Source organism: Vigna radiata, unplaced genomic scaffold (genome assembly GCF_000741045.1).
Source record: "Vigna radiata var. radiata cultivar VC1973A unplaced genomic scaffold, Vradiata_ver6 scaffold_48, whole genome shotgun sequence".
In the NCBI taxonomy this organism is placed as follows: Eukaryota; Viridiplantae; Streptophyta; class Magnoliopsida; order Fabales; family Fabaceae; genus Vigna; species Vigna radiata.
In genome coordinates, this window is record NW_014542925.1 from 1,270,933 (window position 1) to 1,288,707 (window position 17,775).

The 17,775-nt window shown below is 34.2% G+C and overlaps 1 protein-coding gene across 1 annotated transcript; it reads left to right on the top strand.

The window, feature by feature from the left end:
- Positions 1–7,537: 7,537 nt before the first annotated feature.
- LOC106752834 (berberine bridge enzyme-like 21) lies at positions 7,538–10,075 on the top strand. Its single transcript, XM_014634607.2, has 2 exons — positions 7,538–9,382; positions 9,755–10,075. The coding sequence occupies exons 1-2, from the start codon at positions 7,774–7,776 to the stop codon at positions 9,868–9,870; spliced, it is 1,725 nt and encodes a 574-aa protein (XP_014490093.1). The 5' UTR covers positions 7,538–7,773; the 3' UTR covers positions 9,871–10,075.
- Positions 10,076–17,775: the final 7,700 nt, after the last annotated feature.

Below are 17,775 nucleotides of genomic sequence, written 5' to 3' on the forward strand. Positions count from 1 at the left end.
CTTGTAACAGATTAACAATAGTCAAAGCACATAATTAAATGTTCAATTAATGTAATCGATTTTCATTAAATACTTACTCAACACATTTAAAATTATGACCGTTGAAACAATTATGACAAGCATGAAACAATTTTCAAATCTTAAAAGACTTAATTGAATCCATAATTCATGTAACCGATTGAGCTTCAACACTTAACAGATTTTTGAAAACTTTTCTTTCTAAAACTCATCATACACAATTGAAAAAAAAATAAGTGCAAACACACGAGTTTTAGTCGATTTACCACAATTTAAAACTCAAGTTGTCTAATGACCTTAATTGATTATCACAACACTTTAATCGATTAAGTCATGCTTTTGTGCATGTGGTTTTTCTATTTCTAAAACATATATTGTGCATACACAAATATGATCGCTTTACAAACACTGTAGTATGCATCAATCACCACAATATATTAAATGTGATAATCACAATATACATGTGCAAATTTCACATTAAGCATCAATACATATAACACAATACAAAGTTCATATACATGTGTTTTTATTAACAATGTGTTGTCATCACCAAAAAAAATATCACAAGGATTGGGTTTAGTGTTAAGCCCCTGACAAGTGTATCAGATCGTCATCAAGTAATATAAAACGGGTAAGTCCGAGTATCATTTTCCCAAAGGACTCCTAGGCCTTTACTTGCATGTAAATTGATCGCGTAAGACTTGAGAAAAAATTAAATTTAGGTGTTTAATGCAAAGAACAAAAATAAACATGCAAATGCAAATGAATCAATTGGCAAGGAAAAGATATGGATAAACAGAGTTGTTGGGGTATACAATTTCATCTTATCCACCCTCTTATATCTACTTTTCTTATTTAATTCGCTTTATTATCATATTGTCATGCAAACTTTCTTAGTCTAACCTAAACCCGATTCCTCGGCGAAAAGAGCCTACTACTAATTACTAGTTTACTATCTCTAGTCTCCCTGAGTAATTAGCAATGCATTAATCACAGAAGCAAAATACAATTGATCGTCCTACCCCTATCTCTAAGCATTATTTCTTAATCAAGGAATTCCCCATCAGTTCATGACTTTCCCGTACGTTCCCGTATCGAAAAAGGAAAATATCATTTACTGAATAAGTTAAACGATAAAAGCATTAAGTATTGATAAGAAACCCAACAATTGATAATATAAGCATATGCAAGCACATGAATAGAATAAGAATTTCAATATAAGAGACTTTCAAAAGATTACATTGTTCCCCAACAACAAAGGGTTTAGTTCACCATAGACATGGTGAAACTAGATGGAATTAAATGAAAGAATGGAAGAGTAAACCCTAAATTTGGTAGGTTGGAGCCTAAGCAACCAAGGAACTGCCTCCAAGGAGTTTAGAATTGCTCTGGACGTCTCTGCCTGCCAAGAGATTACAAACCCTAGGGTGTCCAAGTCTTTAACTAGGATATAAAAATAACAGAAAACAAGTCTAGGCCCAAACAGATAATAAAAATAGTAGAAAACAGGTTCAAGCCCGCGTCCCCAGTGGTCAGCGCTCAAAAATGGCACTCAACAGTTTCCCTCTAATCGCCAGACCGCTCAGCGGTCCATTCTGGTGCTCAGCACCACCGCTCAGCGCTCACTGTAGTAGAAAACAATGCTCTGGTAAACTTTCAGCATTCTAGTCAACTGGTTGAATTTTCTGGTTGACTGGTTGACTTTTCTGCGTTCTGGTTGACTTTTCTGCATTGCAACCGTTTGATCTTCAACCTTTCTTTCAATTCATTCCAAAAACCTACAAAATCAAGAGAAACCAAGCATAAAACCAAGAAAACCAACTTTGACTCTCTTATTCTTTAACTTAAGAAAAATGCATGATTTCAAGCTAATTTTAAGCCATAAAGGGTGTGATTTAATATCAAAATTAAGTATGAAAATAACAGTTTTTCAACCGCTATCATTTAGCTAACAGTGTGCTCCCCCTATCAACATGAATCGTTGCTCCAAAGATCTCATGCTTTGGTTGAGCCTTTCCTCCCACTAAAGATCCATCTTCCTCAATGCCTCCTGATTCATGGATTCAGTGCTCTTTTGTGTAGGGCCAAAGTAGTCACGAAAATCAATCACCCCTCCAACCCCACGCACACGACTGTTGTGCTCTAGCTTTCCAATTGTCGTTGTTAGAATGTCATCCCTACCTTGGCCAAGAAAGGAACCCTAAGTTTGTTGCTCAACCAAATCATCCTGAATATAACAAAGAACTTTGTTACATAAAAACACATGGGATATGAATACACAATCAATCAATGTTTAGAATTTGTACTTACAATTCTTTGTGAGGTCAAGGCAGCTGAGGAGGATGTCATGTTCCCATTAGACTTAGTCCGAGCATCCTTCCACATCTCGTACCTAGCAGGTGCAGGTTCTAGGTTGAGGGACTCAAGTCTTAAGGCCTATGCTCGACTCTTTCTCATTTTTCTCTCAAGTAATGCATAACCACCTCGTGATAACACGTGTGGTGCATTATTTAGCCTGTGTTTTTCTTGGGCAGCTAACCTTTTACCTTGACAAACCATGTATATTCATAAGTGTGAAATCACAATTAAATGCATTATCTAACTTTAGAAATTTGTTAAGAAACAAACCTGCCACTCCCTAGCTCTATAGATGCATGAAACTGCATCCACTACTCTTCAGTTATTTTGTAATTTGCACAAGGAGAATCATCTTGTCTGTCTCCAAAGAATATAGACGTGTCATCCTTATCTTGAAATCCCTTCATCTGATCGGTATATGGGAGAACACTCTTTTTCTAATTTGACTAGTTTTTGGAATATCAAAATGTTGTTGTTCAAAATAAAGAACATGTTAATGACATAATAAGAACAACGTAAACACTATATAAAATTCTTCTTTTAAGTATACATACATGAATGTCCTGCCATAGTAGGTTCTTGTCGACCTCTAGGACGTCATCCCCAGTTGCAAGAACAATAAAAACATGGGTGTTTGCTAACATACCTGTTAACGGATTGGCAAGCGTACCAAATCGTATCAAGTAATAATAAATGGTAAGTCCAAGTATCGTTTTCCCAAGACACTCAAAAGGCCTTATCGTTCGTGTGAATTAAAATCGTAAGACTTGAAAATAAAAATTAATTAATTGAGTATGAGAACAAAATATAAACATGCAAAAGAGATTGATTCAATTGACGAGAAGAAAGCAATGGATGAATGGAGTTGTTGGGGGTTTACAATTTCATCTTATCCGCTCTCTCTTATTTACTCCTCTTGATTTATTAGCTTGATTAACTAATTGTCATGCAAATTTCTTAGCCTACCCTTAACCCGATCCCTCGGTGAAAAGAGCCTATTACTAATTATTAGCTTGCTATCCCTAGCCTCCCCTAGCAATTAATAAAGCATTAAAGAGCAGAAGTGAAAAACAATTGATCGTCCTACCCCTATCCCTAGGTGGTATTGCTTAATCAAGGAATTACTCACCAGTTCATGACATTACTTTACGTCCCCATATCAATAAAGACAAACAACAATTATCGAATGAGTTAAACGATAAAAGCATTAAGCATAGATGAGAACCCAACAATTAATAATCAAAGCATATGGAAACCATATAAATAAACAAGAGTTTCAATAAAAGAGAGTTTCAAAAGATTACATTGTTTCCCCCAACAACAATAGGGTTTAGTTCACCATTGTCATGGTGAATCTAGATGAAAAATGGATGAAGAATGGAAAAGCAAACCCTAGATAAGATGAAAAGGAGCCTAAGCATCCAAGAGATCCTCTCCAGAGATTGAAATTAGGTCTGGCCGCCCCCTTCTGTCAAAAGAATGCATCTAAACTCGCAATAGGGCTATTTATAAGTGAGGAGCGCAACAGAAAACAGGCCCAAGCCCAGCAGACAACCACCTGACGCCACATTTGTTCCGCTCGGCGGTTTTCCTCAAATCGCACTACCGCTCGGCGGCAGGGGTCTACCGCCCGGCGGTTTGCCTCTAATCGCAAATCCGCCCAACGTCCACGCCAGGTGCCTTCTCCTCGCCCTAGACCGCCCGACGGTGTAATTTGCCGCCGGGCGGTACGTCGACTCTTCAACTCTTCAATTTTCTTCTCTTTTCTTGAGTCTACGACCTTTATCTTCAACTCCATTCTTCACTTTCTCAAAAATGCTACAAAACAATGCAAAACAAGCATAATATCGCTAAAAATAGCTTTTGACTCTCTATAGACTCATTTATTGAGTTTTGCTTTATTCTAAGCTGATTCTAAATAGTAAAAGGAGTAATTTGGTCTAAAATGACATATGAAAATAACTGTTTTTCAACCTTCATCAATACCCAGATAACTCCTCAACTTCTCAGCATCTGGCCTTGAAGGCAGACCTGATCTCGGATTAATCTCAACATGTATCCTCTTTGTGGCAACGTGTCAAGATGTCACATCAGGCAATCGTGTCATAAATCAACCACGTTCGCTCTTTCCTGATCTTGATCCCAAGCTCGACATACCTGGAAAATACAATGTTAGTACTACATCAAATATGATAAATACAACAAATTGTAAAGGCTATAAAAAATAATAGAAAAACCTATTAAGATATATTTTTCTCTTAGATCCCTTCATTGTGACCACTTCGAATTGTGTGGATGTTATTGGCTACGTCATCCACCTTGTCTTCAATGGGTCTTGGTGCAAAAGATGTTGTCTTAAGTATATCAAGAGAATCTTCATCATCATATTCGTGCATGTTTTTTCCTTCCAATACCACTTACCCTTTTTGATTTGTTGGATCATTTACATAGAATATTTGTCTTGCATGACTAGCCATAATAAATGGTTCATTAGTGTAATTCATCAATGTGAACCCAAAGTCATAGAATATTTTTGGACATAAAGAGAGTTGTCACATCATTTTCTAATTTCCACATTAGCATTGTATTTTAATTTCGTTTTTATTTTGGACCAGACTTTGTTTTATTGTAATTTTGGGCAAACTTGCACATTTGGGCCTATTTTTGGTCAATTAGGTAAAGCCCAATTTTGGGGCTAACTAGGGACCTAATAAGGTTTAGTACCCATGACATAGGCTACTCTCATTCATTCTATTTTCGTTTTTGAGATGTTGTAGAACGTAGAACAGAGCTCTCCATTAGGTTTGGTCTTTTCGTTTTCCTCTTTTGTTTGTTCCTTTATTTATGAATTTGTTTTGAGATTAAATTGAATTTCGTGTTACTGATCTTACTATTTTGTTCTACACTTGTGTTTTATTGTTGTTGTTGTGTTGTTGTTTCGTTTTCCCTTTCATTTTCGTATTACCACCTGCTTAATTTCTGCATTTCGTTTTTCTTATGATGATTAGAATTTGATTTTGTTGTGTTGAACTCATTCTAATGGTAACTTAAATCTTTTGGTTGGACATTAATGAGATTGCAACATTTCCATGAGATTACTGCACATTGTTGTTGTGATTCTATTTCTCATACCTTGCATAATGCTTAATCTGCATTGTTGCTTGCAATTGGGTACACGCTTAGTTCCTTAATTCGTGTTTAATCTCCGCTTAGTTGATTAATCTATGTGTGCATAATTGATTAGATATATGCATTGTGTTTTCTTAATTCACATTTTTGAAGATCGGATTAACTTTCGCTTAGTTGGGTAACTCGTGTTGGATTAGGGGTGAGAGGAGCGGGTAATTATGCTATTTGGGGATTGGAAATATTGCATTTAAACTAGTGACCAACCTGTTTTTAATTATTGTTTAGTCTAAGTTAATAACGCTGCCGATTTCTATTCACAAATATGTTCAGCCCCCCTCCCCCCACTACATGTTTGATCCTATTACAGAACCAAAAATTGGTCCTTGAGAGATGACCTAGGAGTCATTCCCTAGTATACTGCAATTTAATTGCAAACATTTATTTTGATCGAGTATGACCTCGACATCAAATTTACACGAATTAGGCAACTATGCGTGTACCTAATTGCAAGCACAGATGCAGATTAATCTGTGTGTGCAGAATTGATTAGACATATACATTGTGTTTACTTAATTCACATTTTTGAAGACCAGATTAACCTTCACGTAGTTGGATAATTCGTCTTCGATTAGGGGTGAGAGGAGTAGATAATTATTGTTAATCAAAGATTAGAAACATTGCAATTGAACTAGTGGTCAACCTGTTTTTAATTACTGTTTAGTCTAAGTTAATTACACTATTGATTTCAGTTCACAAATTTGTTCAAAAAACCCCTACTACTTGTTTGATCCTATGACAAAATCAAAAATTGATCCTTGAGAGACGACATAAAAGTCATTCCCTAGTATATTGCACTTTAGTTGCAAACATTTAATGTGTTCGGGTACAACCTCGACTTTATCTCTCGATATCAACATCAAACATGATATTTGATACATTTTTTCTCTACATGTTAAACCTTATTACAAAAGAAAGTGTGGTCACCCTGATTTTATTTCTTTTGTATTAGCTTCGTTATTTGGATCCACAATTTTCTTTCTCTTTTCTTGTCTTTAGGTGTTTACAAAATGAACATTTTTTTTTTCTTTTCTTGCTTCAACTTTTCCTTTTCTTACACACATTCTGAAATGAATCCATCAAAAAATCATTTTTCTTTTCATTGTTATAGATTCTTAAACTAATAAAATTGTGAAAAAAAAACTAATTATTAAATATATGAGCAAGTCTTTCAATTAGTGTCTTTTTTTAAACAATATTTGAATTTTTCTTAAGGTATTCACTAATGTTTTCTTTATTTTGATTCTTTGTGAAAATCAAACTTTAAATAAGAACACTTTTTTTTTTTTTCAAAATATCATTTTTTTCAAAATGTTTTTCAATTCAACGAGAAAATATTTATTATCTCCTCGTAAATAGTATTTCTAAAGACTTAGGAAATGCTGCATTTAATGATGAAAAGAATCTTTTAAAATGAACCGTAAGCATCAAAATAGGAGTTAAAATATTGAAACCCGTACAAATAATATTATTCTTTCAATATACTTAGATCAAACTGTATACTATTGTATTATTATTAAGGAGTGTGGCAACAAACAGGGATTACTGATTATACAATCGATTGGTCAACACGTAGTTATCATATGGTAGAAAAAAATAGTTACAATTAGGCTCAATCAATTGTTAATAATATTCTTGCCAGTTTGATTAAGGAAGCATCTGACCGGATAAGCTGTTGTGATTGCGTAGTTATATTCAGTATCAGATTTTCTAGTAAATGGAAAGAAAACAGGCATCTTAAAAACTCCAAACACAACGACGTTTATGGTAGCCACAAACATCATCACCATTTCTTTGTTGCTTCCTATTTGTTTTATGGTAATGGACCGTAGTTGTGCTATGCTTTTATTAATTAGAAAAAAATAAAAAAGAACGAGTATTCAATTATGATACTTAATGGAAAGAAAGCAAAAATTTACTGCCATCCAACTTTTTGAATATTGCTCCCTCCCAAGAAATGCATGAGTACAAAATAGTTTAACAATCACGTGTACCGAACAAAGTGCCGCATTTGATGGGAATGCACAATGTAGTTGAAACATGTGTATGCGTCTTAGTTTTCTCTTTGGTTCTAAGTCGAGATTTATCTAATCTTGTTCTGACACTTCAAACTGTGGGTGTTTGAACTTTCAAGGTGGGAAGAAAAAAAAAATTCTCTCCTTTTTACAAGCAATAAATGTTATCATCCCAACAGTTGCATTTACCAAACCAATGGAAAATTTAAGTCCCTTGCTATCTGTGCTTTTGATTTTTCTTCTTCTCAACGTGACTGCTTCAGTGGCAGCACCGTCAGCAGAATCTGTGTATACCTCTTTCCTCAGGTGTCTCACAAACTACACAAAATCCCAAGATCATGTTTCCGACATAGTTTTTTCTCAAACCAACTCGTCCTTTTCTTCTGTTCTCCAAGCCTACATTCGAAACGCCCGATTCAACACCACTTCAACCCCCAAACCCTTGTTTATTGTCACTCCCTTGGAAGAAACCGATGTCCAAGGTGCTGTGATTTGCTCCAAAAACATTGGGATTCAACTCAAGATCAGGAGTGGTGGCCATGACTTCGAAGGCATCTCGTATGTCTCCGACCAACCTTTCATCATCATCGACATGTTCCAGTTCAGGAACATCACTGTCGATGTGCAAAACGAGGTTGCTGTGGTTCAAGCTGGTGCCACACTTGGGGAGGTATATTATAGGATTTGGGAGAAGAGTAAAGTTCACGGCTTTCCTGCTGGGGTGTGTCCCACTGTTGGTGTTGGTGGCCACTTGAGTGGAGGAGGGTATGGTAACATGTTGAGAAAACATGGGTTGTCAGTTGATAATATTGTTGATGCTAAAATTGTTGATGTCAAGGGTAGGATTCTTGACAAGAAGGGTATGGGGGAAGATCTTTTCTGGGCTATCAGAGGAGGGGGAGGGGCAAGTTTTGGAGTCATCTTATCATTCACTGTTAAACTTGTTCCAGTGCCTAAAGTTGTTACTGTTTATAGGGTGGCAAAGAGTTTGGACAAGAATGAGAATACCACTGAGTTTGTCTTGCAATGGCAGCAGGTGGCGCCGCATACTGATGATAGGCTTTTCATGAGGCTGCTGTTGCAGCCTGTGAGTTCTAAGGTTGTGAAGGGCCAGAAAACCATCAGAGCCACTGTCATTGCTTTGTTTCTTGGAGGTGCTGATGAAGTTGTTACACTGATGAGGAAGGAATTTCCTACTCTTGGCTTGAACAAGGAGAATTGTACTGAGATGAGTTGGATTGATTCTGTGCTTTGGTGGGCAAATTTTGACAATACCACAAAGCCAGATGCACTGCTTGATAGGAATGTAAATTCAGCAAGTTTCCTCAAGAGGAAATCTGATTATGTGCAGAAACCAATTTCCAAAGAGGGTTTGGAAGGGATATGGAAGAAGATGGTTGAATTGGGTAAAACTGGGTTAGTTTTCAATCCTTATGGAGGGAAAATGAGTGAAGTTTCGTCTGATGCAACGCCCTTTCCTCACCGTGCAGGGAACTTGTTCAAGATTCAGTACTCAGTGAATTGGGAAGAACCGGGGATTGAATTGGAAAATAATTTTACTAGACAAGCTAGAATGTTGTATAGTTACATGACCCCTTTTGTGTCCAGAAATCCAAGAAGTGCCTTCTTAAATTACAGGGACCTTGATATTGGAACCAACAGTTTTGGAAATAATAGCTATGAAGAAGGAGCTGTTTATGGAGTCAAGTACTTCAATGACAATTTTGACAGGTTGGTGAAGATCAAGACTGCAGTTGATCCAGAAAATTTCTTCAGAAATGAACAGAGTATTCCAACTCATACAGGTTAGTAATATAGATAATACTACAATGAAACTGATCCTCTTGTTAGTTCCTTTTGAATTGCTTGGCTTAGTAGTTCCTACTATTTTAGTAAATAATTTGATTGTGATAGTGTGGAATTTGGGTAGTTCAAGAAATTCCATCACCGTGATTCCTGCTTATGTGAATTTCAGCAGAAAGTTACACATTACGCAATGTAAAACATGATTTATTTAGTATGTGATTTTCTGGAATGAATCATTAAGCACTCTAGGTTACAGGTTATATTAATAATTTTTCTTCTTACAAGTTACAATCTACTTAAAAACAGAAGAGAAAAACTTAATACCTTTTTGTTTACTTAGATTTCTAATGTCATTTCTTCACTGATTGCAGGATTGAACACTACTGGTGCAAGCAAATCTGGTGCTTCCGAATTGTCACACTTCAGTCTTTATTGGAAACTGATGGTAAAGGTAGGAGGTTTGCTCCTCCTTGAATTATTCATATGATTGCTGTAATCAAATATGGAGTTATGATAATTAGGTTGTTTTACTTTTATCTTTCCCTGCAAAGGAAAAATGTATATCTAGCTCTTTTGTGTACTGGCAATTTTCGAATTGATGTTTAGGTTTGTTGAATAATCTTACCGAAAGGATAAGTTACAGTCAAGTAAATGTTTCCTTTGGGAAAGAAAGGAACCATTGAAGTATGGTAGAAAGTGGTTACTGGTTAATGATCTCATTCAAAATTGACTAATAAAAATCATAAGATAAGATCTTAAGATATCTATTATTTTAATTCAAGTTACATATTAAGTTAAGATATCTATAATTTAAATTTAAGTAAATTCTAAGATAAGATATCTATAACTTAATAATTCAATGTGAGAGTAAGGCCTCAATTTGAGCTTCTGGTCAAAGAATGCTTGTGAAACAAAGTTGAATGATGGCAGTTTCTTCCTGCATCCTTTTTATAATTTCTTGAATTTTTTATATTTGATTTTGTTAGAAAAAGGTTGGCTTTGTTTCAACATCAAGAGGGAAGTAAATTGGCGAGGTTTTAAAATCAGAGTCTTTTTAAAATATTTTTCACAAAGTAAAAAACTTTATAAAGTTTCTCGAATCACAAGGAATGAAAATTCTAAGTGCAGTGAAAATACAAAGTAGACTACGTAAACAAGTAAGTCGACTGAATGTAAAAGTATAAGGATAGAAAAATCAAACGCATATTTTTATAATGTTTCGGTCTCAATGACTACATTCAGTGTCCTTTCACAATCCGAAAGCAAATGCACTATAATGGTCAAGGTTTTTACAACAAGGCTTTTATAGAGACCTTCACATCAAAAATATAAAATATCTCTCTAACCCTCTAACCAAAATATAGGCAGTACACACAAAGATCTACAACAAGATATCTCCTCTTATGCAATCTTTAAACCCACTTTGAACAATCCTCAAAGTGTCCAAACTCCACGAGTCAACCTCCTGTAATCACAACAGGAACTAGTAGATTGAAGGCAGTCTTGATCAACAAGAATACACCAGCTGTGCAGAATATGATCAAACATTAAGTTCAATACTCGTCTCCTTCAAAGAACCTCCTTAATGATAGATCACAATGGTATTCTTGATGAGTTCTTTGAGCAAATTCTCAGAGATCACAATCTGTAAATCAAAATGAAAGTTTTAGAATTTCCTAAGTCTTGTGTGATCAACTAAGTCACGTTTATTTATAGTTTTCTATAGATTAGACGCTTCTATAGTCGACTGTGCTACTAATAAAGTCGACTGTCATGAAACGGTTATAATAGTTAAGTCAAATAGTAGCAGTCAACAACAACCAAATTGATTTTGCTTTTAATACAGTTGACTATCAATAAAAACTTTGACCAACAGTTAAAATATATCCGTTATTGTACACAAGCATAACAAAATTTCAAATAAAAAAACTAAGTCGGATCCACTGCGCATGTAGTCGACTTAAGCACATCAGCTCAGTTTGAAAAACTTTTCAATGCAAAATCACTCACATCACTGCTTTTGAAAATTTGTGCATAGTCACGAGTTTTAATTGACTTGCTAAATAATGAAGTCGACTTAAAACTTGCAGTTATGCCATACAATATAAGTTCATCAAAGTGCATGTGATTTTCTCTTTAAAACATATGTAATGCAATCATAAATGATGTATCATATATAAGCTTAGTGAGTGTGCATTCATATATCAAGATCAACACAAACATGTTCAGTAAGATATCATCCACAGTGAGGAATAGAACATGTAACACATAACAATACGTGTGTTATTAATAATGTGTTATCATCATAAAAAACCAGAGTAACTAGAGCACTGTGAGATTAAGGTTAGCTAAATCAGTGTTTCCCTTATCAACAATCTCAACAGATTCTTTAATTTTTTTTAGTTAATATGATTTAATTAAAAAGGTTAAAGAATCTAATATAAAATTAGAAGTGTCCATAATCTAATGAATAAGAGAAAGGTCTTTCATAACTTTAACTATAGATTAAAATCTTGTTGGAAGCAAGTTCTTTGCTTACCTATATATTATATCAACCTTGCCCTTATATTTTATTTATTTATTATATTTTTATTTGAATTCATTCTATATAATATTCAAATAAAATAAAATGATATAAAATTTCTTTTTTTTTTCATAAAAATATCTAATTCCTAAACTATCTCTAGTTAAAAATATAATAAAAATTTTACATTTTTTTTTCTAATATGTTTTGGATGTGGTGTTTTGGAAAGTATTTCAAGATTTAGAATTAATGTATCGATTGCATAATTATAAGTCAAAACAATTCAAAATATGATCATTATGTTAGTTAAGATTTATCATGAAAATAGTTTTCAATGTATACTAAATTTAACCGATTAAGGAAATTGTTTGAAAACTTTTTCTTTTGAAAAAGCATCACAACACTCATCAAACAAGTGTTAGTAAAGGCACGAGTTTTAATTGATTATTCATATAATGTAATCTGTTAAAACTTGTAGTTTGCCAAAGGTAAGCTTTTAGCTGATATCTGATGAATCTAATTGATTACATAAACACTGTAATCGATTATTTCATACTGTTAATACTCAATTTCGTCCAGATTATTTTTCTAATATTTTTGTTGTCACATATTTAACCCTTTTATTATTCATTTACCTATTTTCTTTTTTATTTATTTTATTTATTTATTTTTATTACTCTTTCTCTCTTTTCTCTATAAGGATGTTCAACACACACATAGATCTCCACACTGGGAAAATATTGTCTGCTTTGAGCTAAGCCCTCACGGATTTGCTTTTGGTACCACTCCAAAAGGCCTCTTACTAATGGAGGTATTTTATGTGTATATAAACCCATGTCCATCTCTTATTTTATCTTATGTGGGACTTTGTTTGTACCCAACATCCTCCCCTCAAACAAAGGACTATGGTTCTCCACCTCCACCTCCCCCTACAACCCCTTACAACGGAAGTCTTTTCTGTCTTATCTTTGAGTACACCATGGTCAACACTTCTCTTTCACAATCCATGGTCAAACACTGAGCATCTCTTGCTCTCCAGCTCTCATGATATATCTAGCCACCTATCGGCCATCTACCAAGGCTTCACCTTATCATGGAGGGATGTACTCGACTGAGCCCGATCACCAGACCTGAACCATGGGCTCTGATACCATTTGTAGGGAGGTTCAACGCACACACATACACATAGATCTCCACACTGGTAAGATATTGTCCGCTTTGGGCTAAGCCCTCACATATTTGCTTTTGGTACCACTCCAAAAGGCCTTTTACCAATGGAGGTATCTTATGTGTATATAAACTCATGCCCATCTCTTATTTTATCCGATGTGGGACTTTGTTTGTATCCAACATTCTCGTTATTATACTTCTTATGTTATTATGCGCTTTTTCATCAACAACAACTTCTCTTCAAGCTTTCTTATATATATAACTTCTCTTAAAAGATGAACGTTAGACCATGAAGTTGACTTTTGAAGAATTGGTAGCCTTTCGATGTGAAGTCTGACTTTAGTCTACTTTGTAAGGTCTAGAGCATTTTCTTATAACCTTAAGCGAAACTTGAGCTTGTACGATGTGACAGAGTAAATGACTTCAAGGAAACATTCCCAAAATGTTCTTCTTCTCTGATAACATCTTTTTCTTAGGTGTCATGATTATGATCATATCTTTCTCCTTTATTGATCCGCATGGATATCAAGAAACAAAATATAAAAGCATCAAAGTACTTCTTCGTACATGTTTTAAATGTTTTAAATGTTTTAAATGTTGATAAACGTTAAGTAGTATGGCGTGTTCAAGAAATTTTATCATTTGTCATTTCACAAATAAATGCGTAGTTTGGTAAGACAAATGTGTATTCACCATAATATGATTTCAAGACTAAATTGTTTGATGGTCACTTATTAGACAATATTTTGTATAGAAGGATTTGCTTGATATAACATTGTTTTGAATGAAATCATTTCTTTTAACCTTAGTGTCATATAAGAGACAAACTTCTATTTTCATAAGAAGCTAGCTTATTTTGCTAACAAAGTTTATTAAGATATTTCAATAAGAGACATTTGTTCTTAGATGTTGTTTATAATTTTATTAGTCTATTTAAGTAGTTTGGTTTAGAAAGCATTACTTCAACTTTTGGATTTAGATGTTATAAGATACTTCTTTACTAAGTGCTACTTGTTTCAAATTGTCTTTGCTACACAATAATATTTCGTTTAATGTTGATTGTTAAACTTTGAAACTTGGATTGTTTAAACAATCTACTCCTTAGACGATTCTTGTCTTGACACACACACACACACACACACACATATATATATATATATATATATATATATATATATATATATATATATATATATATATATATATATAATAATAATAATAATAATAATAATAATCTCAAATTATATTTATCAAAGTGTATTAAGTGGATTTCTAAACTTTTATGTCCATAAAGGTTTTTCTAAAATTGTTTTCATAACACTAAGAAAAAAAAAAGTTGTGTGACTACTAAAAAAAGACAACATATACTTTAGCTTTTTGTCTTTATTTATCTAAATTGCCAAAGGTTACAATAAGCATAAATATTTATGAGTATTATCAATTTGAATTTTGGTTTATTAAAATGCAAAAGTCTTTTCAAATTATCTTTTAAAACTTTTTTTGAATTTAAAATCGAATACATAACACGTTTCCAAGTTAAGTACGCAATGGTTCTGAAGTTGATACACCAATAAAGTTGTGTTTATAAGATTTCACACTGAATGATATGAAACATAACATTCCTTGTCTAAAGAATAAATTCATACAAATATAAAGGATTTACAATCTAGAAATGGTTCGATAAGTTATTTGAAGGATGACATCTCCTCAGCACTAGAAGCTATTAGGGAATAGCTATACAAGTTTGAGATTTTCTCCCAACGAGCTCTCTACCTTATTAGTGTTGGGCACTTTTTGTGTCCAAAGACATGTGTATTGAGTTGTTCTTAGTTATTTAAATGTGCAATATTGTGATATTAAATACTATTCTTAAGGAAGGTTATTTATAAATGTTGTTCATTATGATTATGTGAGGGAATGGAAGAATTGGAATGATGATTTAAAATTTTGTATATTGTATGAATATAGTGTTCCTAAGGAGAAATATTATATTACTTATTAGTTTTATACATTAAGTAGGGATCCACATTGAAGCTATCCTAACTCTATTAAGCTCATAAACTCATATAGAGGATGAAGTTTTGGTGGTTAGAATTAAGGGAGTTTGCTATAGTAGGATATAGGATGAGGGACCATTTTTTTGACAAGGCTATAGGTGAGTTTATCCTGTCATGAGAGATTAAGACAATGATAAGTTTGGGTCGATCGTGACATTTATTTGATGATCTTATTACAAGTGCATGACTTTGAGTGTCCGATTCAATGCATAAATAATCTAAAAATTGAGTCTAGAATAAGTGTCTCTATGAGTCTTCTACAATGTGTTGCTTAAAGTTGATAGGGGGAGCTATGTGAAAGCTAAACCCAAATCCTTGTGTATTTTTGATGATGACAACAACAAAAATGTTTTAATAGTTTCTTGCACACATTATGCAAAGTTGTGTTTATATGTTTGTTTGTGCTTGAACTATTTGTTTTGCATACTTATTGTGGTTATACATGTGTTTATATGTGTGGTATGCATATTCATGGTTTTCAATGATAAAACTCTTTGCACAGTGCATATCTGTATGAATTAATCAATTACAGTGTTTATGTAATCAGTTCGATTCATCAGATATCAATAAATGCTTAATTGTGGCAAATTGCAAGTTTTAACCGATTACATTATATGTACAGTTGATTAAAACCCGTGCCTTTGATTATACTTGTTTGTTGAGTCTAATGATGTGTTTTCAAATGAAAAAGTTTTCAAATTTGCTTAAGTATTATACTTAACCGGTTACACTGTTCTCTTAATCGGTTAATCTCATGCACATTGAAAACGGTTTTTTTTATAAGTCTTAACAACCTTAACAGTCATATTTTGAATTGTCTTGACTTACATTAATTGTGCAATCGATTACATTAAATGTGTAATCTGTTAAATGTGGTTTAATGTAATTCTATTATAGTAGTGTTAATTGCTTAACCGATTACATTAATATTGTAATCGATTAAGATGCGTTAGAGTGGAGAAAACTATATATTGACGCATAACTTTTTGCATTAAAAGAACTTTTGGAATATTATCGTTAATATCTGACAAAGTTAGTTGAGATCAAAAATTGTAGGAGTGTTCATTCTCCAAGAATCAAGAAGCGTTTAGTTTCGAAGATTCAAAGGATTCTTGAAGGAATTGTTGTGTGCTTATGTTTGTTGATCACTATCCGCACTCTTAGGTGTTTTGAATCATATCAGTGTTGATTTTTCAATCTGTGGATTGTGGTTTCCCTGTTGTTGTTGGTGGCAAGGAAGAGAACATGGAGTTCTAGTTTCTTTGAGGGGTGTCTCAAAGGGATTCTGCAAAAAGAGGATTGTTCTTTTTGTGTTGTTTTGTTTTTCTATATTAGATTTGGAGTTGGAGAAGAGATTGCATTGAGAGAAGGTCTTTGTAATCACTATTGCAAAAGCGCTGTTTAACGTTGGTTAATTTGGGCTTTTAACGTCACTTTCCCAACCGACGTCTATATGGGTGACGTCTATGTGACGTCGGAATTCATCCAATCGACGTCTATATACACGTCAGTTAACGATATCCACCGACGTCTATATAGACGTCCGCTTATACTCAAACCGACGTCTATTTACTCTATATAGGCGTCCGCCTATTCCTAAACTGACGTCAACATGAATATATAGAGGTTGTAAATGACACTAACCGACGTCTATGTTCTTATAGACGTCGGACCATGCACTAACCGACGTCTAACAAGGGCATTGTGTTTTAGTGCAGTTTTGATCCAGACTTTCGGTAGCATTGTGTAACACTCTCCTCTCGCTAGTTTCCCCACAAAAAAAGCTTACGTCTTTTGAATCTTCTATGACATTCAACCCAAAACCAAACCTGGGTCCATGACTACTTCCCATTATTCAACCGCAAAGGAAAAAAATTACGGTGGTACGAGAACTAGACAAGGACCCAAGTTCCATTTTGGGTCAGAAGACATAGAAAACTCAAAAGATCGCCACTCTTCTTGTGAGGAAGCAAGCAAAGGGAGAATGTTACACTATGTTACCCAAAGAAAGGATCAAAACTGCACTAAAACACAACACAAAGAAAGCAAATTTTAATTAGTTGAACGACAAGATAATCGATAAAAAACTAAAGAAAGTTTAAATGGTAAAGCATAAAAAAAAAAACCACGCACCTGGGATGCAAGAGAGAAAAAGGAGAGGATGAAGACAATAACATATTGAGAAACGACAATGTAATGCCGCAAGAGATAAAAAGTAGAGGTGCGCAAGCGAGTAAAAGAAGAGGAGAAGCAGAGAAAAAGGAGAAGAGATGAAGACGAGATCAGAAACTGAATGGTGTGAAGAGTCTGCGGTCTATTTAAAATGAAATGGGGCGTCGGTGTTTCAGGGGATCCGACGTCTATGAAGCTGAAAAGATTGACGTTTTGGTTTCCTGTCAGGGTAGTTCATGTCGGTGCCCCTCACAACCGACGTCTAAAACCCTCGAATTTGGTGAAAATAGAGGAACTTAGACGTCGGTGCCCCTCAGAACCGACGTCTACATTGAAGAATTTTTGTCTTCCCGCCTTCTAGAGAGGCCTTAGACGTCAGTGTTTGACTACGTGACGTCTAATTGCCTGGGGAATTAGGTGAACAACATTAATTGTAGCCCAGTCGACGTCGCTTTTTCACGGGAGATGT